We start from the raw sequence: 22,633 nt of genomic DNA, 5'->3' as shown, positions 1-22,633 counted from the left end.
TTGGCCGAAGAGGCCCTGGTTCTCCTGTCTTCGAGCGATGTCCGTTTGCGATCCATGGATTCTGCCAATGACATCAGATCTACTCTCCCAAGGTCCATTCTACCATCCACAAGTGAAGGGCCTCCACCTCACGGCGTGGAACTTGAGAGGCAGATACTGACTTCGAGAGGGTTCTCTCAAGAGCTAATTAACACACTACTGTTAAGCAGAAAAAAGTCTACAACTATAATATATAGTAGGATATGGAAAAAATTCCTCGACTTCTATACAAAACCTTTTTCCAGCAAAGTCCCTATTAATGCTGTCCTTGAATTTTTACAAAAAGGCCATGAGCTGGGGTTATCAGTCAATACTTTGAGGGTTCAAGTATCTGCCCTGGGAGCCCTTTATAGTGCTAATATTGCTGCTAATAGATGGATTAAAAGATTTATTAGAGCATGTGAAAGATGTACACCAGTACATGTCCCACGTTTGCCTCCCTGGGATTTGAATTTAGTCCTAGATGCCTTAACGGGACCTCCCTTTGAGCCCTTGCATTCTATCCCTTTAAAAAATATTACATACAAGGTAGCTTTATTAATAGCCTTGACCTCTGCCAGAAGAGTGGGAGATATCCAAGCTCTTTCCATAGATCCTCCGTTCCTAATGATATATCAGGACAGAGTAGTTCTCAAACCCGATCCTTCAGATCTCCCTAAAGTAGCTACAAAATACCATAGATCCCAAGAAATTTTTCTACCTTCCTTTTATGATAATCCAACAAATTCAGAGGAGGAGATGCTACATATGTTGGATGTTAAAAGAGCGGTCCTGAGCTACATAGAGAGAACCCAGTCCTACAGACAGAGTAGGGCTCTGTTTGTCTCTTTTCAGGGTCATCGAAAAGGCTACGGGGTCACAAAAGCTACCTTGTCTCGATGGATCAAAGATGCCATCTGTCTTGCATACTTGTCAAAAGGCAAAGATCCTCCAGAGGGAGTAAAGGCGCATTCAGCTCGAGCCGTATCATCCTCATGGGCGGAGAATAAAGACATCTCCATCGAGCTTATATGTAAGGCCGCAACCTGGTCGTCGCCTTCAACATTCTATAAACACTATAGACTTGATCTGTCTTCCACCTCTGACTTGGCATTCGGGAGAGCCGTCCTTAGTACGGTAATCCCACCCAGGTGAAGGTTCTCTGAAAGTCTCTCAAAGTGGGTGCTGTCGTGGTGAAGAGTAAAAAGCCGGATTACGTACCGGTAATGCTCTTTTAATGAGCCACGACAGCACCCTGTCACTTCCCACCCTTGTAGATATGTATGTTTATTAATACTAAAATATTCGCATGGGTGATTATAGATATGATAAGATATACTTGTAATTAAGGATGTACACTAATTTTAACAACGGCGGTTCCTCTCGTACTCTGAAAAACAACTGAGGAGGAGAGGGACCGCCCTTTTTATCTCTGTAGGTTTCCTGTTCCTATGGGCGGGTCCCTCTCTCAAAGTGGGTGCTGTCGTGGCTCATTAAAAGCATTACCGGTACGTAATCCGGCTTTTTGTAATTAAAAATGAGGTGCAAGTGTAACAAAAACAAGGTAATTATAAAGCTGCCATTGACAATAATATTGATGTTATAATCGACTAGACCTATAGATCACAGTATATTGTGACGCCCAGGAGACCGGGATACCCAGCATCGGCCAATGGGGTCTGTCTCTTGAGGGGGATGTCACGGGTGGCTTGACCCGGTGCTGTGGCCTCAGGCAATGCACAGTGTAAGGGGTATCGTGAGGGGACAGGCACTTACTTGATCAGCAGCAGGTTCTCCCAGCGGTGACGATCCCGATCCTGGATAGATGGCTATTGTCCAAATGAAAGACTGAGGCACTGAAACGTTTAACCAGTTTACTTTAACATAAAAGGATTTACAACCAGTCCTGTCACCGGAGTCTGTATGGGAACGGAGTTACTTTGACCCTGCCGGGGTCTTCGCCTCTTATTGTGCGCAATTTCTGTGTGGCCCTGCTGCTGTATGTGAACTGGCTGCCGGCCCAATCTGTCCCCTCCGGGTCCTGGTTCGACGGGCAACCCGAGTCCTTTTATCGGCTTACCCCCTCCGGGAGTACCGCTGAACTCTGTGTCTGTTGCTGCGTCCGGCCCTAGTGAAGCTGATATCACCTCACGTTTTTCCGGTTGCTGTATTATATGTAATGAATACAGCCACGGATCCGGTATCCGTCTTTGCGCCTGTTCTGGGTAGTCATTAATGCTACCCGGTTCTCACAATGTCCTTTTTCTCTATCCCTCTTCTCCTCAGGCCGGTGATTTGGGCCTGGAAACAGTCATAGGGCTGTTAGAAATTCAGCTGTATGACCTCTCACTATCAGCTCCTTAGCCCAACTGCCATTTCTTCTCTCAGACCAGAATGGATCAAGGGGAGTCTCTGGAGCTCCCCCTTCTGGCCGGAGGTGGTAGTGCAGTCTTGCTATTTTAGTATTTGTATCCAGTGTCAGTAACTGTTTTTGTGGCAAATACCCCTAGGGGTGCCACAATATCATACTACATCCCTATATTAAAGCCAATTGCCAGTAAATGCAGAAATAGATGTAATAAAGTGCTAGTGCAACTAAGCCGGTAGATCATAACAAGAAATAGATGATTACCCATATTGTGTATAGTGTGCAATCCACTCAATGTGCCCGGACACGTGTTTCTCTATTGCTGCTTTTTCAAGGGAATATGTTCTGCCTGAAGCAACAACCTCATGTCATGGGTGCAACATGTTTTGGTCCAGACTACCCTTTTTCATTCCTCTTTTTTTTTTAATCTAATTTTAATATGCATGTCTGGTTGAATTTGAATAAAAAAATTATTGATTTTTAACATGTGTAGGTAGCTTGAGTTCGTATAGATTTAATGACTAATAGTAGCAGCAGTGAGGTTCTGAACTGGCCCTGTGGAGCATGAGCAAGGAAGTTTGGCTTTGTTTAAAAAAAAAAAAAGAAAAAAAAAAAAACTTGACAAGTTGTGTTTTCCCAAACTGTAAGACCCTTTTTTTTTTTTTTTCTTTTTTTTTTTTAAAGGCCATGTGCACACATTGCAGATTTTGATGCATTTTTGGATGCATGGAATTGCTTTTGCACTACACTGGATTTGATTCAATGTTGGTCAATGTGAAATTGAGAATTGTTGTGCACATGCTGTGGGGGGAAAAATGCACGAAATTGCAGATTTTTTTTTTTATTTTTTTATTCTTTTTTTTTTTTTTTTTTTTTTTTTTTTTTTTTGCAGCATGTCAATTCTTTTTGCGGATCTACAGAATTTCTGCACCCATTGACTTCCATTGTGTCAGGATCTGCAGGTTTGCTGCAGATGTGCCTGAGAGAAACGCTGCAGCTCAGGAGGGTGAAGATTGTGGGTGGGGAAGATGTGTGTGTGTGTGTGTGTGTGTGTGTACAGGGCTGAGTGTGGGGCTGTGTGTGTGTGTGCAGGTATCATCCAATGGGACTTCTAGTCCCATCCGGCTATGTCTGCTACAGTGACAGGTAGCCGGATGATGGGACAGCAGTAGTCCTGTCATCTGGCTACTGTGTTCATGTGTGTAAAAACAAATACACACATATACACATACAGTACATACAACATATACTCACAACACCAGCTAATCCCTGAAGCCAGGGGTGTAACTACAACAGGTGCAGGGGTTGCAATCGCACCAGGGCCCTGGAGCCTAGGGGCCCTTAAGAGTCCCTTTGGCCTATAGAAAGACTATTGCTATTAATGATTTAAAATATTTGGAGGCCCCGTTGGAGCTTTCGCATCGGGGCCCATGAGTTTCAAGTTACCACTGCCTGAAGCAATCGATCACCTGTATAAAAAAACAAACAAACAAAAAACCCCCATAATAAACCAACAATATACTCCCTGATCTGCAGTAATCCATATAATGAGTGTCCCACGACGATCTCCCATGGAGAGCTGTCACATCTGTAGATGCGACGGCTCTCCAGGGGCTCCGCTGATGGTGACTGAAGGTATCCTTCTGCACTGAATCCCTCCGCCGCTGAGTGCGGAGTTTATACTGTCTCTTGCAGCACTGCTGGTTGGGAAAATTCTCATGCAGCAGCACTTTAAAGTTTAAGGCCATTAAAGCCTCGGTGATAATACTACAGGAGACATTGTCTCCTTTTCAGTGTGTCACTGGATGCCTATAGAGCTGTCCTGATGTGACAGCTCTATAGGAGAGATCGTCTTGGGACACTCTTTATAAAATGGACTGCGACGGACCAGGGAGTATACTGTTATTTTTATTTTCCAGGAGAATGAGGGCGTCGCAGGAATGAGCGTACAATAAAGATGGCAAAACTGTTTTTTCATTAAAATACTTAATTTTGCATGTGTTTATTTAACCCATTAATAACTATAGGATTAGTATCGGATAGATGTTTTGAGACCTCATCATTAATAAGCTGGCTTAATGTCACAGGGCAGTGGGAAGAGAGGCTACAGTAAGTGCTGGAATTGGCACATCTTACAGATGCACCATTTCTGGGGTGGCTGTGTGCTGGTGTTTGTAGGTGGGGGCAATATCCATGGTACATTCCTAGGCTATGAATATCAGCCCGCAGCTGTCTGCATAGCCTTTTCTGGCTATAAATTAAAGGGGACCCCACGCTTTTTTTTTTTTTGCTCTTTGGGGTCCCCCTATTTTAATAGCCAGTAACGGCTATACAGCTGCAGGCTGATATTCATAGCCTGGGAAGATCCATGGGTATTAACACCTTCCCAGGCTATAAACATCGGCCTCTAGTCACTGGCTTTCCCTCTCTGGCGCAGAAAATTGAATGGGAGCCCATGCAATTTTTTTTTTTTTTTTTTTTTTAACAGATATTGCGTTTAAGGTTGGGGTCACACTGGCGAGAAACTCGCATGAGTCTCTATCAATACCTGGCACTGCCGCTGGCACTCGGGACCTGAATGTGCGGCTGCATGCATTTCTATGTAGCTGGTGTCAGTGCCTGGTATTGAGGTTTGAGACTCGTGAGCGTTTCTGCAAGTGTGACCCCAGCCTAACAGATTGTCTTTATTTAACTCTTTATGTAACATTTTATTGTTTATTACTAAACATCGGGCTAGGTATTTATCTATAGATCTATCTATAGCTCTTTTTTTTCTTTTTTCTTTAACTGTAAACCTTATTCTTCAATGACGTATGTAAATGAAGTTTAACAAATTACATCACAATTTTTTTTATTTTTTACAAGATGGCAGCCCGATTCTAAAGAATCGGGAGTCTAGAATCCATATATACTTTATTTATTCAAATGTAAGAATAATACAATTAATAAATAATAGTAAGAAAGAACAAAAATAATAGGCAGTATATGGAGAAAACACCAAACAAAAGTTCAAAATTGGTGTGAAAATGTCACTGAACCACTTCACAACTAAATATATATAGTTTTGGTAAATGGTATCATTTTTTTGACGAAATTCAGCAGGAGCTTGAAGAGCAACGTCACTGGGCCCGCCTCCACGCAGTAGAAACTTGCTGTGAGGTAAAAATTCAAAAATCACACCAAAATGGCGTGCGGAGTGTGTCACAGTACGGCACGTTTCTGATTGGTCGCTCGCAGCAGGCGGCAACCAATCAGACACTGAACACTGTTGACGTCACTTGGCTCCGGACATTAGCTCCGGACATTAGCTCCGGACAAAGCCACGGAAGTTGGCACAAATTGCAGGAAGTAGTATTCTAGGCAATTATATATTAGATTGTTCAATAGATCTTTATTTAGTTTTCAAAACTCATACAAATCTTTATGAAAAAACTCATGAAAATCTGCAATGTGTGCACATACCCTAACAGATTGGTGCCATTTGCTCAGCTCCAAACTACCCCACAAGTGAAGTTGCAGATGTTGCTTTATTTCCAATAAAAAGTTCCCGTTAAACATGTTGATTAAACTCTTCCACATTTAAGACCTGTTTCTGCCACACCAATATCTTACATTTTTAGGCTGTCATTATAGGTTCTAAAATTGCTGATTGCAGGATGTAAACATGTCAATTTGTCTGCACAAATATAGCTACATGGGCATTCAGCTCTATTCTTGTGTTCTTCAGGTGAACCCAAAAAGTGTGATAGTCACATGTACCAGTGTAGCAATTTTGACTGCATTTCTATAGCTGTAGTTTGTGATGGGAAAATTGATTGCTCGGATGGTTCAGATGAAGGCGGAAAATGTCAAGTCCCGTGTGACGAAGGATGCTCCCATGTCTGCCATTTCACGCCACTTGGTCCAGTAAGTATAGACAACAGAATCTGTGAATTTGTCAATACGATCAACCCTCCTAAGCCATCTATGTGTGTATAGGTCCTAAGAAGTTGAATAAAATGTTGATATTGGCAATCTTTTATTCCAAAGAAATGGACACTTATTGTAAAATGTAAATGAGCTGTTAAGATATGAGTCAGACCCAGATCTCCATGAGGATCTGCCTTCATGGAGTCATTTAAAGACGGCATTACCATTTGGAGAGATGTAATGACTGCCTGACAGTCTGACCTCCTGATCTCACTGCAGAGCTGTATGTGATTAGAACACAATAAAGCAGAGCTGAACTTAAGGTACCTTCACACTCAGCGACGCTGCAGCGATACCGACAACGATGTTGATCGCTGCAGCGTTGCTGTTTGGTCGCTGGAGAGCTGTCACACAGACCGCTCTCCAGCGACCAACGATCCCGAGGTCCCCGGTAACCAGGGTTAACATCGGGTTACTAAGCGCAGGGCCGCGCTTAGTAACCCGATGTTTACCCTGGTTACCAGCGTAAAAGTAAAAAAAACACACTACATACTTACCTGCCGCTGTCTGTCCCCGGCGCTCAGCTTCTCTGCACTCCTCCTGCACTGGCTGTGAGCACAGCGGCCAGAAAGCAGAGCGGTGACGTCACCGCTCTGCTTTCCGGCTGACCGACGCTCACAGCCAGTACAGGAGGAGTGCAGAGAAGCAGAGCGGGGGACACAGCGGTAGGTAAGTATGTAGTGTGTTTTTTTTACTTTTACGCTGGTAACCAGGGTAAACATCGGGTTACGAAGCGCGGCCCTGCACTTAGTAACCCGATGTTTACCCTGGTTACCAGTGAAGACATCGCTGGATCGGTGTCACACACGCCGATCCAGCGATGTCTGCAGGGAGTCCAGCGACGAAATAAAGTTCTGGACTTTCCTCAGCGACCAACACTCTCCCAGCAGGGGCCTGATCATTGGTCGCTGTCACACAGAACGATTTCCTTAACGATATCGTTGCTACGTCACAAAAATTAACGATATCGTTATGTGTGAAGGTACCTTTAGTCTTATTGCAAACAAATTTGCAGCAGATGTTGTCCTCTCATTGTGATGTCAGTTGTAATCATGCACAGCTCTGTAGCAGCAGTACGGCCTAGCTGAATCTGGTCTCTTTACTAGTGTTTAGTGAACGTGCTCGAATAAGGTGTTATCCAAGCACGCTCAGGTGCTAACAGTATCTTTATTCTTGAATACTATGTTAGAATCACCGCGGCTGCTCGACAGCCGCAACACATGCGTGGACTGTTAGATTGCCACAACACATGAAGGGATTGACTAACTGCTGCAAGACAAGCAGCTGCGGCAACTTGAACGTGGTATTTGAGCATGACGAAGATGCTGCTAGCCCCAGAGCGTGCTCGGATAACACCTTATCTAAGCTCTTTCGCTCAACCCTACTCTTAACAAATACATTTACAGATGTACGGTCGGCTCTACTGTGCTCGTTTTCGCTCTCACTCTTTGGCTCTGTAATGGCAGACAGTTGTTCAGTGAGATCGGGCAAGTAGGCTCGGTCTACATGTCTTAATGGTAACACCTTTTTTGTGTAATTTAGCTGCATGAGTATCTGCCTCCAGAGGTGTTCTATCCAACAGATCTTACCAACTAATGACTTATTCTAGAAAAATTCACATTTTATTAATATGTACATCTAATTGTACAAATCAGTCGTTTTATCCAACTTTCAATGACCAATTCCCTTTCATGTCCACTAAGCATTATTAAACATCATTCAGACCTAACTTGAAATACTGTTTCTATGTTAAAAAAAAAAAGTATAATTAAGGATATATGCTAGCCACCTTAGGGAGAGACCCAAGTTGGGCTAAATGTAGCGGGACGAAAGACCGAAAAGCCCTCTACTTAAAGGAAAATATAGTAGATGCTTTCCTGAAACGGAAAGTACTTGCAAGCAGCATAATACAAAGAATAGCAGGTTTACCCAGAATCCTTTGCAGTAGGCGGAGCTATGTAAATCATCTCTTTCCACCCCAGTCTAATCCACAGCGCTTGGAACCGCCAAGCGTGCAATGCTGCGGATTAGTTTCTAAATTTACACAGCCAACCAATTCCTACCTGTGGACACGTGTTTCGGGCTTTAGGCCCTCATCAGCACAGGGCTGGAATTGGTTGGCTGTATGGAGTGGGGCTCGGTGAGCAAGCGATACTAATCCGCAGCATTGCACGCTTGGCGGTTCCAAGCGCTGTGGATTAGACTGGGGTGGAAAGATGATTTGCATAGCTCCGCCTACTGCAAAGGATTCTGGGTAAACCTGCTATTCTTTGTATTATGCTGCTTGCAAGTACTTTCCGTTTCAGGAAAGCATCCACTATATAATTAAGGAAACATTTTGTTTGGGTCAATTGGGTATGTACTCAAATCTGTTAGTGGACCAGAGGCTGCACCTGAGATTTCATCAAGGATTTACTGAATTTGACTTATTACAATCCTATTTTTGCCATTGGTTACTCCTCCTAGGTATTAATGATTTAAATTGACAACTGGGTGTTGATAGATGGGTTCATAGTAGTCTACTGAGCAATCTGTTCCGATTGTGCCAGACTGTAATAACGGTTATTCTCAGAGGCAGCTACCTACTACACATGTAGTGCTTCTCTTTGCCATCATGCAGGGAAGAGAACCAATCTCTCAAGGTCTGAATTTAAAGGGCCACTGTCACCCCCCTCCAGCCGTTATAAACTAAAAGAGCCACCTTGTGTAGCAGTAATGCTGCATTCTAACAAGGTGGCTTTTAGTTTTTTGTTCATGTATTCCCAAAATAAAGCGCTTTGAAATTTATCCAAAATACCTTTGTCCGTGGAGGCGGGTCCTCACTCCCCAGCTTGAACCGGTACTCTGCCGTCGCTCCAATCTTCAGGGGCTTTCGGGCCCCGCCCCCTCCGCGCTGTTTTCACTTCAAAGCCTGCGCTGTGTACAACTGTGTGGGGCAGGTGCAGTAAGCTCTGGCCGTCTGACATCCCAGCCAGGCTTGCAGACTGCGCATGTGCGGGCAGTGCAGCCACCCACCTTGGTAATCCCTGCCCTGCAGTGTGTTATGCATTATGCACAGTGCGGGGCTAGGATTCCTGGGCATGCGCACTGTGTGTCAGCCACTCACCCAGGTCCCCCGCCTTACAGCCTCTGTATATTCAGCTGATCGTGCCTCCTCCTAGCAATCGCCGGGAAAGAATTGCTAGGAGGAGGCCCGATCAGCTGATTATACAGACGCTGTAAGGCAGGGGACCTGGGTGACAGGCTGACACACGCAGTGCGCATGCCCAGGAATCCTAGCCCCGCACTGTGCATAATGCATAACACACTGTGGGGCTGGGATTCCCAAGGTGGGTGGCCGCACTGCCCACACAGGCGCAGTCTGCAAGCCTGGCTGGGACGTCAGACGGCCAGAGCTTACTGCGCCTGCCCCACACAGTTGTACACAGCGCAGGTGCAGGTTTTGAAGCGAAAACAGCGCGGAGGGGGCAGCGCCAAAAGCCCCTGAAGATTGGAGTGATGGCAGAGTACCGGTTCAAGCTGGGGAGTGAGGACCCGCCTCCATGGACAAAGGTATTTTAGATAAATTTCAAAGCGCTTTATTTTGGGAATATATGAACAAAGAACTAAAAGAGCCACCTTGTTAGAAAGGAGCATTACTGCTGCACAAGGTGGCTTTTAGTTTATAACAGCTGGAGGGGGTGACTGTGGCCCTTTAAGACCGAAGTGTTACTTTTGGAATTGCATAACAAATAAAACTTCTATTTACTACACCTGGAATGCTGGATTCCCTTTCTTAGTCTGCATTAACACACCCTTGGCGCTAAAATGGCAGCTCCCAGATCTCATTTTAATCCAAATTTCTAGGAGATGTAAGTGAGGATTTGGAAAAATGAAACAAAAAAACATTAACTTCAGATTTTTTTGCATGGTTAATTTCCATCATTTGTTAATCACGTCAGGAGTAGTTGCTAATCCCCTTTTGACTTTTGGATTTTTGCACATTTTTTTTTTTTTTTGTTCCTTTTGTCATGTTTTAGGAAATGATCTCTGGCAAACCTTTTAGTGGTTTTTATAAACTACTTTAAATGTTTAGCATAAAATTCAACGCCTGTCTTAATGGTGGTCTGTGCATTTTCGATTTAATTAACATTTTTTTTTTTTTTTAAATTTCAGAAGTGTATGTGTGACAAAGGGTTCAAGTTTAAAGGTAATGGGAGTCTTTGCGTTGACATAAATGAGTGCAAAGAACTTGATCCTTCTCCATGCAGCCAGTCTTGTATCAACCTTAATGGCACATTCAACTGCACTTGTCATCCAGGTTATGTTCTGCAGCGAGACGGTCTCCAATGTAAAGTTACAGGTAAACATGTCTTTTCACTTAAGAATCCTTATGATTTCAAAAAAAAATCCACTGAAGTGAAAAGACATAGCACTTAAAGATTACCAAGGCTGTTTGCATTAACATGATCTTAACATGTAATGGCTATTGGTAAACTAATGGTAGTAACCCAACACTGTTCCTCGTGCACACTAATCTTCACTGTAGTGCAGTCACTTTGTTTCTTCTGTGTTTAGGTCCTGGCTACTCTAAGCAACTACATACTCATTATCTAGATTCACCACAAAATGGCTGCTGCATTTCCTTCCCCTGCTTTTATACAAGCCTTGAAAGTCCCTGCTAACTGGCTGTACTATACCATGTGATGGCCACAAATCATTAAGTGGAAGCCTGGCTTTGCTATAGGCCATGTGAAGTTTCTCTGGCTGATGTAACCTTGAGCAATGCCAGTGGCTGTACTAAAACTTGCCGGGTTCCGTACATGCCTACAAGTTTGACACAGATTCACTTCAAATCAATTTACTCATCTCTACTAATTTATATAAAATGAAAGTTCAGAACTGCAAAATGTTCTTCGTAATGGGCATCAGTTGAAAGTGAATTATCAGTCTACAGTCTTATTTCAGGTCAATGGTCAAAAGTGTTTTATAATCCTTGTTGACTATAGAAAACATGCTTTGACTGCCAATTCAACTCTTGTCGTTGTGTACTCTTGTTAAATTTCCATAGTATACGGTGTTTGGTGGGTATACATAGTTTGCAGTTCATGAAGTAGTGTTTTCATTTCCCCATGTGTTTTTTTTTTTTTTTCCTTAACATTTTAGGTACAGAACCAGTTTTGCTGGTAGCGGTGCAATTTGATCTTCTAATATACAAGTTACGGTCATTTGATGAAGAGATTCTTGTGTCTACAGATAAAAGCTCAATGATATTCTCTGTAGATTATGACATAATGGAGCAGAAAGTTTTCTGGATGGACCTTAATGCTGAGAGCGTCAAGTGGCAAACTCTGGGCACCGAAGCTAAAGGAACCCTAGTTAAAGGTAGGGAGCTGATCTTGCATGCTTTCATACTATACTCTGTGTATGGCTGTCGATGGCTGACAAGATGTGGCATGATGAATCATGTTTTTTTGTTTTTCTATTCAGGAATAAAATCTGATTGCATTGCTGTTGACTGGGTTGGCCGCAATCTATACTGGACAGATGGAATAGCTGGGCAGATCCTTGCAACAGCTCTCAATGCATCATGGAAGGGCTTTCCTGAATACGCAGTAGTGCTCGATGAAGATGTAGATCAACCACGTTCTTTGGTTTTACAGCCACTTAGTGGGTGAGTTGTTCGTGCTCGGAAGCAAAAAGTAAACCAATCTCTAATCATGTGACTTGTAAAGTGAATATCGTCATCTTGAGGTAAAAATCTTATCTTCCATTGAAAAAACTAATTTACTTGTACTTTTTACAGACTTATGTACTGGTGTGAAATTGGAACTCGGACGCAAATTGAATGTGCTGGTATGGATGGCAGTCACAGAAGAGTTTTAATTGCAGAACAACTTGGTTGGCCAACCGGATTAGCACTTGATCTGCTGAGTTGGAGAATTTATTGGTCTGATGATAAGTTTCACGCAATTGGTTCAGCTAGTTTGGACGGGACTGACATTAAGGTAGCTACTGTAACTGTAAGTTGTAGCTTGCTCATACATGTTTAATAGTGGTTATTGGCCACAATGTGCCCAGTCTCCCAACACACACTAAACTGAACTGGGAAATTGACAACCATGTTAAATCCACATCCCCTTCAAAGTACGATTTTATTTTTTTTTATTTTTTTGCTAACAAGAGTCTAGAGCCTATTTCTTCCCATTTAGACAAACCTTTTTAAATCTGTAGTAATGGCTTTACAATAATTGGAAAGGCTTGGTATTTTCCTCTTCAAAACAGGTGATTCAGCTAACAACTATTCAAAGTCCCTTTGCCTTGGCTGTTTTTGAGGACGAGATCTACTGGTCTGAAATAAAAGCAAGGACAGTGCAAAAAATCAGTAAGAAGACTGGCAAGAACTTATCTGTTCTGATGAAGCGCCATGGACAACCTTACGGCCTTAAGGTACTTTACCAAGGGTAACATGTCACTTACATTTCACAATTACTTAGTTTATGGTCTGCCACTAAGCAGATATAAAGGGGGTAAGGGTCTGTTGGCACAAAATGTCTATTTAAACCAAACACGTTTGGAACACATTCTCAAAAAAAGTGCATTGAGGGCTTATGCTTTGACAACTAGTCTCCCTTTTTTTTTTTTTACATGTTAGGTACAGTTGCCTTTGCAACTGGTTTCCTTGGGCCCCCAAAAAAGTTCTTCTAGGGGGCCATTGTCCTATATTATGAGTACACAAAGGCCACATTTCCATACTGAGCCAATCCCAAGTGCTGCAAAACATATATAAAGGGGTTACTTGCATAAATACATCACCAGAACCACAATCAGTACATTAATACAACACCAGAACAACGTTTTAAGTATTTGAGGCACATTTGGAAATCCTGCATCTGTGCAATCCAACTGCTGTTGCTCCTCTTCAGTGTTCTGTCCTTCTATGAGCACTGGCATGTAGATTCTGCTCAGTTGAGTCACTGGTACTTCTGATCTGAGTGATTTTTATTAAACTGGGGCATTGAAAATGACATTCTTAAACTGTAAGGAGGGGAGGAAGTCGGGAGTGCACCTATTCAACGTGCTAAAGATCACTGGGAGTGAAAGCACCACTGAAGCCAATGCCCATAGGAGGGGGTGACATTGAAGAGGAGTGACTGAAGTCAAAATACACAGGTGTGGTATTTCCGGTCGTACACCTTACATTTCGGACAGTGACTATGGAAATAGAGAGGAGGGATAATGACGTGATGAGGCAGCTTATGCCCCATAGCCTGGAAGAACAAATTGACTTAAAGTGATAAATGATTTGGCCACAACAACCCATCTGATGTGAAACGCACAAGTAGGTATACAGGTTCTAGAATGTTGAAAAGTCCTATGTTAATACATCAAACACTCAAATGTTGACAGATTGCCTTTTACAGAGTCAAAAGAAGGAACAGGGACAGTTAAATGTCTCAAATTTGTCTCAACACTTTCTGTATACCCATTTTAATTGGCTTAATATTTTTGCCTTTTTTTGTGTAGGTCTTCAAGTCAAATGCTATAATGTATACACTTTACTATGAATATTTATATTAAACTTTTTTTAGGTGATGCATGAAGTTTTACAACCAGCAGTAGACAACAACTGCCGAAAACTGAGTTGTTCTCATATGTGCCTAATTGGTCCTGGATTAAAAGCAAGCTGCTGGTGTCCCATAGGACTTATGCTTTCAAGTAATTTGTTTGTTTGTGTTCTACTTAAGGATTTGCCATTTCTTCTTATTGCATCATCGTCATCAGTCAATCAGGTATACTAGTTATAAGTCATGATAACGTTTAAATGTAGTCTTAGTTTGATCATATGCTGCTTTGGCCAGGGATCCAGAATGTACTTGGTTTAGAATAAGTGCCATTATTCATAAATGTTCTGTTGGGTTGTGACTACAAATCAATGCAGAGGAAAAAGTGGCCTATACCAATATTAGTATTTTATTCATTTCATATGAAGATTCATCTGATTCTGTAGAAATTGGACCGAAAAATTACATTTTATACAGTTGGTTGGATCGCCCCCATGTAATGGCAGTGGGGTACTCTGTACTGGGTCCTTCAGTTCCCTCAGTGAGGATGTCAGTGGCCCGACCCGGACCGTGGCCCTATGAGGGGTGCCCAATAAAAGGCAGAGTTCGTAGATAGCGGTAGTGTTCGTGACGCCACTTGTGGAATTCAGTCAGAGTGACAGATGCTGCTCAGGGGTCCGCTGGGGTGATGTTATGGCAGCTAGATGGTATACCTTCCCACAGGTGAAGTTTTTCCCCAGGACTTCCCAGAAGTGTAGATGATGGTGGATGATGTAAGGCGTGGCGAATAACGAGGACACAATGGGTGCAGTCTCTTTACCTTTACTGAAGGCTTCAGCATCCACAGTCCAGAGTGCCGGATGACAGGGTAGGCAGGGTCCTGCTGGTCTGATGGCAATTCCAGAGTCCCCTTATCCAGGTGGAAATCAGTCGCCTTCCCCTTGCGCACAGTAACGTAGTAGGTCCCTACTTGCATAAGCTACCATAAGGTCCTCACTGTTTCTTCTCTCTCTCCCCAAGATGGATAGGACAAACCCGTATGACTGATGGCCTGAGGCTATTTTATAGGGACCCTAGAGACGCCCCTCCTCCACAATTGCCACCGTGTCTGCTTAGGTGTTTAGGTCGGACAGCCAACTTGGAATTGACTGCCCTGCCGGTCTCTGAAGTAAAGCGTAGTCTATTACTCCCTCGGTGTTCCGGCCACCGGCCGGCGCTCCAGAAGGAGGCAGCCTGCTTCTAGCTCGTCTCCCACTGATGCTTCACTCCTGTTGCCATGACTTCTTTTCTCACTCACTACAGCACAATTCCTTCCGTGTCCTTTCTTAGGATGCTGCCGCATGGGTTGCAGGTGCAGCTCCGTGTCCTTCTTTCGCCCCTCCTCAGACTTGTCTGGATCTGACCAGGGATCACCCCAGCCAGCTCGACCTGGAGACCTTTCCTCGTCGGTCCCCAGCGAGGAACTCTCCTCTCCTCCTTCTGACTAACTTCCTAACCAACCCACCAGCTTTACCCTATGTGAGGAGTGGCCTAGTAGATAGAACCCTTAGCTCCCCCTGGTGGACTTGAGTGTGAAGTGTGTGTGTGTGTGTGTGTGTGGCTGTGATACCTGGCAAGGTGAACTCCTTTGGTGCCATTAGACGTAACATCACTCCCCCCTGGTGGAAGAACGACATTACTGCAACGACCAGGACTCTGGGGCGCTGCATGGTCATACAGATGGCAATTGTCCATCAGCACGAGTCTGCATACAGCCTCCAAACACTACTGTAAAGCTATGTACATGAGGTTTTGGTCAACCACTGAAATGGTTTCCTAATACTAGATGCAGACTGATTTTTGCTGGGCAATGAGGGTCATTAACACTTCAAGGTTACTGAAGCCAATACAATCCAAGACGCATGCCAAACAAGTAACCTCACCATACAGGGATGCTCTAATCTTGTATAATCACTAATGGTAAAAAGAAAAAAAAAAAAAAAAAAAATCATACAAGGGCAAACTAATAACAACAAAAATCCTTGTTCAAAGAAAAAGGTCATACTAGATGGAGCTGAGCTTACGTTTGTATGGGGGCTGTCTAAAGACAGATTTCATAAGTTCTCTAAGCCAGCTCTGTGTATGGACATGTTCCACAAATCCAGAATTCCTGAACTTTCCACAGGTCATCTACACCACCTTCATATAAGCTTATGAGGCTGTTGGTTCTGGTCAGGTGAGCCATGGCCTCTTTAGAAGGACGCCATCAGCACATGACTATTGAAGCAAAGTACAGGAGCTTGGTGCACAAGGACATGGCCAAACATTTGAAGGAAACTTGTCATCATGAAAATACAGTACAATCTGCAGGCACCTTGTTGGAGTAGGTGCAGTGGAGTAGACTGATAGTTTTGTGAGAAGAATCAGTATAACCTGACTTGGGGCTCATACTCACTTGTTAGAAAAAAAACAGTCCGTAATCTGGACCGAAAAAATTGATGCAAACTATGCGATTGTCATGTGAGTTCAATGCGAATTTTAATCGCACCATCCGTTTTACATCTGTATGACATCGTATGCAATTTGTTTTTTTTTTTTTTTGTTTTTTTCTCTGCAATTTTTATACAATCATTTACAGTGTTCTATGCCACAGAATGGTAAGGTATCTGTAAAAAACAGACGGAAAACGGATGGTCTGTATTCCGTCCGTATTTTTTCTCGCACCCATTGACTTGCAGTGGCGAGACTCGCAGCATGCTGCGATTATTTATTTTTTTTCCCTCAGTCCGATTTCGGCTGAGAAAAAAAATTGCAAAGGAGATGTCACCTATTGAATAACATTGGTCCGAGTGCAATCTGTTTTTGTTTTTTTTCTAGGATTGCACTCGTTCGGTTTGCTTTGCAAGTGAGTGTGAGCCCTTAATCAGACAAACCAAAGAATGCTGTCAATCACAGCACAGTCACGTATTCAATTTTTAATAATGAACCAACTTACCCCTTCCCAGTGGAACCAGGTTGTTCAAGATTTCAATGAAGCCTTGAGTGCTATGTTTTTGATATATATATATATATATATATATATATATATATATATATATATATATATAATTTTTTTTTTTGTGATCAGTGTATTGTGCTTTGCTGCTTTTTTTGGGACATGGAGCATGTCACTACTTTCAGCGTTTTTGCTGCTTTTTTTTCACCCATTGACTTGAATGGGTGTCAATAAAAACGCAGGTATCATTATTTGCTGCGTTTTTGCTGCTGAAAATCCAAGGACAGTAGCATGGACAAAGAGGGGAAAAAGCACACCTAAACCTAATTTTTTGGCGCAGCTTCTTTCCTGCTAAGATCCGGTTTTGCTGCAGCAAAAATGCACTGTGAGAACTTACCCTTACTGGTGATCACATGTTAACTTGTATATGTTGCACATTACAGTATTGGTGATGATAAAATGGTAATTCTTTTTTAAGGGCTTTGGTTAATATTCCAGAGATCCAATCGGTTCTATTTTATTTTGGAGGAGCTGATGAGGTTGACAGATGAAGCCCCTCTCTGTAAGCACCTGGCCGCCATAGTCGCGATTGGCTGTGACATCTAAAGGGTTAAATCACTAAGATTACCTGCAGCTGGAATCAGTGAGATCTAAAAGAGTTGAACCCACACCTTGCATTACCTGCTATATCAATTTCTGTACATATACAGTACTTTAAATATTGCAATTAATTTACGCAATGAGTTCTACTCTAATAACTTTCTAATACTTAGGAAGCCCACACTAGAAAATGGCTAATCTAGTATTCTTCTGCCCATAGGTTGATATGCAAAAACTTAATTTGCTAGACGAGAAGGCTCCTCCTCCAAAGCATAAGATTGCAGGTCTAACTAACGTTAACCAGATCTCGTCTATTGATCACAACCTACAAGATCGATCCCTTGTTTTTTCTGTTAAGTATGGTGGATATATTGGCTTGACAAAAGTCAAAGATTTTGAATCTAAAGACTGGAAGAAAGTTGTTTTTGTTGAGGACAGCGTGACATGTATTGCTGTGGACTGGGTAACTGGCAATATTTTCTGGATTGGCACATCCAAAGCAGCCATTCAAGTGTCAACTTCAAATGGGATGTATAAAGCTGTAGTAAATGATGACTTGTATAAACCATCCTGCCTGGTGCTCAACCCAGCCATTGGCCTGATGTGCTATTTTGATGCAGGAATAGAGAATAAAAAAAATAGCTTAAAGATAGAATGTGCCAATATGGATGGAAGTAACCCGAGAGTTGTGTGGCGGAAGAGCAAAGCTGTGGTAGGTCTGACATTTGCAGACTCCGGGACCAGACTTTATTGGGCTGATAAAGGTAAAACTTCGATTTTTATCTCCTTACTGTAACAAATGTAGCTACAACTTAAAAAATGCTAAATTTTCACTATACAAAACTTTGAGTAAATTTATTTTGACTTACTGCAGGATTTGGTTCTATTGAATCTATTATGGCAGATGGATCAAGTTACCAGCTACTCCGCAGTGGGCTCCGTGGCATGAACATGTTCACTGCTGGGGGTGGTTTATTATTCTGGACCACTTCTGATGATGGTAAGCTCATTAAAGCTACGTTCCCACAATGAGCTTTTGGAGAGTTTTTGATCTTGCAGACTTAAGTAGGTTACTTACATTAAAAAAAAAAAAAAAAAAAAAAAATGCAGCGTCAAACTCCCCAAAAACTCAACATGGGCACACAGCCTTACAGGACTTCAGCAATTCTGGTAAACTAGAATTGCTTTGGAGGAGTTAAAGTGGGATGCCCCATGAAGTACATTTTAACCAATGGCTCTTGGAATAAAAATATGAATAATTCACAATTGTATGTGTTTGTAAAAATAAGGGCCTTTGCTACATATTTTGTAATGGCTGCGTCTGACTGTGCAGGACAGAGGCGTAGCTAGAGCTTTTGCCGCCCGGGGCTGATCCCGAGTTTGGCGCCCCCCCCATCCCCCCCCATCCCCCCCCCCAGCTCAATACACACAAAGGTTACCAAAAATGGTTTTCCTGTTTTGTAGAACTTAAACTGGGCCTAATGGTGTCACCCCCATATGCCACACCTGTGACTTAATACCACCACACCATGACCAGGCCACATAGTGACCGAATAATACTACATACAAGGGACAAATACCGCCGCACCATTTCCAGACCACATATTACCACCACATAGTGACTGAATACTACAATACTGATCAGTAATAAAAAAAAAAACCACAATACTATCACCATAAGTGCCAGTATTCACAGGAGATCTGTACTTAGTATGCAGTGTCTGTGTAGAGGTAATACAGAGATCACTGGTGACATTATACACAGGACCTCTATATAGTATACAGTGTATAGTGTCAGTGTATAGGTAACACTGACTCACCAGTGACGTCTCTAGGTGAAGTCCTTCATCTTTCATCCAGCACAGACCGCCATCATTCCTTCCAGCCAGGACTCGTTTCTGCAGGAAATAACAGTTATCTCGAGCTCCGCTTGCAGAACACATTACTTAATTTTTCACAACTTCTACATTACACCACATGAAGAAAAAAAGGTGATATAGTGTCACTCTGCACAGTAACAGGACCGCCCCCCCATTTAAAACAGTATACTCAAAAAATAAAATAAATACATCACTGCAGTAACAATATCCCTTAATTATCCCCTATGGTAATAATATTCCCCACCCTGGCCCCGTTTATCTCATTCCTGGCTCCAGCCATATGTTGTCGTATCCTGCCCTCATGAGTATCCATTCTACCCCATATGATCTCCCCATCCTGCCCCACCAGCCTCCATCGTATCCGTCCTGCCCCATGATCCAATCCTGCCCCGTGTCTCCAATCATGCCCCGTATCTACATTCTGCCCATGCCTCAAGTCCTGCCCCCAGTGTGTCCAGCATATTACCCCCATGTTGTCCAGCAATCTGCCCCAGTGTGTCCAGCATATTACCCCCATGTTGTCCAGCAATCTGCCCCAGTGTCCAGCATATTACCCCCAGTGTGTCCAGCAATCTGCCCCAGTATGTCCAGCATATTACCCCCAGTGTGTCCAGCAATCTGCCCTCAGTGTGTCCAGCAATCTGCCCCAGTGTCCAGCCTTTCCCCAGTGTGTCCAGCAGTCTGCCCCAGTGTGTCCAGCATATTACCCCCAGTGTCCAGCATTGCCCCAGTGTGTCCAGTATATTACCCCCAGTGTGTCCAGCAATCTGCCCCAGTGTCCAGCATTGCCCCAGTGTGTCCAGAAGTCTGCCCCAGGGTCTCCAGCATTGCCTCAATGTGTCCAGAAATCTGCCCCAGGGTCTCCAGTATTGCCCCAGTGTGTCCAGCAATCTGCCCCATGGTCTCCAGTATTGCCCCAGTGTGTCCAGCAATCTGCCCCATGGTCTCCTGTATTGCCCCAGTGTGTCCAGCAATCTGCCCCATAGTCTCCTGTATTGCCCCAGTGTGTCCAGCATTCTGCCCCATGGTCTCCAGTACTGCCCCAGTGTGTCCAGCAATCTGCCCCATGGTCTCCAGCATTGCCCCAGCCCCAGACAGTCAGACATAAAGAAAAAAAAAAAAGTAAAATCCTCACCTCTCCCGTTCCCAGCGCAGGTCCGGTGCAGTCAGCGTCTCTCCGGCTCTGCGACGCTCAGGACAGAGAGGCAGAGCGGCGCGCACAGTAGTGACGTCATCGCGCCCTCTGCTCTGAGACGTCGCAGAGTCAGAGGACGCTGAAGCCGCAGGAACCAGGAGAGGTGAGTATTAGAGCGGGGGGCGGGGGCGGGACCCGGGGGTGGGGGGAGCTGGCCCTGGTCGTGGCGGCGGACGGCGCCGCCCGAAGATTTAAAGGGGCGTCTTTTTTTTTTTTTTTTTTTTTTTTTAAATCTTCTTCTCCTGCAGCGCCGGCCGCCCCCAGCATTGTGCCGCCCGGGCCGGACCCCCCCCCCCCCCCGCACCCCCCTTCCTACGCCACTGGTGCAGGAACATGTTCTAATCATAGCACAGCTCCTGGCCAGGGGAGGAAGCAAGAGTACACATACAGGACAGCATGGGATAACTGCTTATTTCCTTGTGAGATAAAACGTGAACATAAAAAGGCAGGGAAATGTTTTAACTCAGAAAGCAGCATTTGCAAACCTATGCTGTCCTGTCTATACTTTTGCTTCCACCCTTGCCCACGAGATGTGGTATGATCAGAGCATGTTCGTACAGTCATACAAATTACACACATTTTAAAAGTTTAAGACTAAAATGTTAAGTAATCTGAAAAGCTGTTAGAACTTTAAAAATACATGTACCACAAAAGCCTTATATCTAGCTCTATCGTACTCATTCTGAGAAGCTTGCTTATGTCCTAAGTCTTGGCTTGCTTGGGGTGTGCTCCTGACTGACCATTCGGGGCGGTAGCAGCATAATTGATTCTGCTGGCCAGAAATGAGCTCTGTAGGCTGAGGCCGCTTTACCTCTGCGGGATCAGTGGAGCACACCAGAGCCATAGATTTGGCTGGGCTTAGTAATCCACTGGAAAATGGCTTGTAAGCACGGAAGTCCTTGCCTCGGAGAATGCCACAGACTGAAGCGTTGGAAATGATACTCAAATAAAATTAAAAATTCCTCCAAGGTTAATGGCCAAGTAAAAACTTCTTAAAATGGATAATAAAATTCTTTCACATTCTCAAGAACAAAGTTGCTTATTTTAACTGTAACAACTGTGGTTGTTGGCCTCAACATTTGTGGGGATTCCCTAACAGGGAATCTGCGCATCTGCTGTAGCTGTCTAACAGCCGCAAATGATGCAGCTGCAGGGACTCTAACATAATATACGAGCACGCCCAAGATACTTGGATAACACCCGAGCATGCTCGGATAAGAAGTTATCCGAGCAGGTTTGCTCATCCATATTAGTATAATCATTTTATTAAATTTGTCTTTGACCAGGGTTAGGTATTTGAACTTGAATCTTTTCAAACAGTAGCTCCTGACCAGGAGATGCCATATTCTCTGGTCAATGCTAACCTATAGTATGTCCAGTTCGGCAAGGGCTACAAAAGTATTGCTCGCAATGTTTTCTTGTATAGATTTCTATTTAGTTTTCTTTTCTTTAGAAATGGGAAGAATTTGGTTTAGCAAAATTGGTAAAACTGAAGATAAGTATTTTGATACAAACCAAAAGGTGGTGGATCTAAAAGTATATAGCAGACCAGCTCAGCAAGGTAAGTTAATATAATAGATTTTTTTTTTCTAGATAAACTCTACAATATATAATAGTACACAGAGGTTTTGTCCTATAACTTGGTTCAGCATCCTCACAACACTTTTGCCATGTTCTCTGAAAAGGTGTGCTCGGCATTCCTCTTTTGCCAAAGTAATTTCCCCAATGAAAACCACCTCCAAATGTATGCATTTGAGACAAATAGGTCTCTCTACTCAACCTCAAACCCATTCAAGTATAGTATACAGGTACTCGTATTGGTCTCCTCTCATCCTATGCAGGACGACCAGTGTTGTAGCTGGCTGTTCTGAATTAAGGGCATGTCTTAACAAAAAAACACACTTTTTAGTTTGACTAGCTATTGGGATCTTCTGGGGTAGTGCAATCCAGAAAACTGGCACTATACGAGAAGTGTTGAAGACTGAAGTGGGATGTTCTGCTTGTGGAGGATGTTGGTCTTGGATCAGTTGCACAATGGACCACACAGGTAGGGTGATGGACAAATGAAGGAGATGTTGGGTGGAG

The 22,633-nt window shown here is 43.4% G+C and overlaps 1 protein-coding gene across 1 annotated transcript in view; it reads left to right on the top strand.

Annotated features, from left to right (window-relative positions):
- The window catches only part of LOC138648973 (low-density lipoprotein receptor-like), an 85,347-nt gene that overhangs the window by 26,103 nt on the left and 36,611 nt on the right, over positions 1 to 22,633 (top strand). The window contains exons 7-16 of the mRNA XM_069739035.1: positions 6,114 to 6,292; positions 10,511 to 10,697; positions 11,501 to 11,719; positions 11,825 to 12,008; positions 12,141 to 12,342; positions 12,620 to 12,784; positions 13,927 to 14,127; positions 17,694 to 18,237; positions 18,348 to 18,473; positions 22,002 to 22,109. Of these exons, the coding sequence (XP_069595136.1) occupies positions 6,114 to 6,292; positions 10,511 to 10,697; positions 11,501 to 11,719; positions 11,825 to 12,008; positions 12,141 to 12,342; positions 12,620 to 12,784; positions 13,927 to 14,127; positions 17,694 to 18,237; positions 18,348 to 18,473; positions 22,002 to 22,109 (2,115 nt within the window). The remainder of the gene's footprint in view (positions 1 to 6,113; positions 6,293 to 10,510; positions 10,698 to 11,500; positions 11,720 to 11,824; positions 12,009 to 12,140; positions 12,343 to 12,619; positions 12,785 to 13,926; positions 14,128 to 17,693; positions 18,238 to 18,347; positions 18,474 to 22,001; positions 22,110 to 22,633) is intronic.

Source organism: Ranitomeya imitator, chromosome 1 (assembly GCF_032444005.1).
Source record: "Ranitomeya imitator isolate aRanImi1 chromosome 1, aRanImi1.pri, whole genome shotgun sequence".
Classification (NCBI taxonomy): Eukaryota; Metazoa; Chordata; class Amphibia; order Anura; family Dendrobatidae; genus Ranitomeya; species Ranitomeya imitator.
This window is presented reverse-complemented; position numbering and strand designations above follow the sequence as displayed.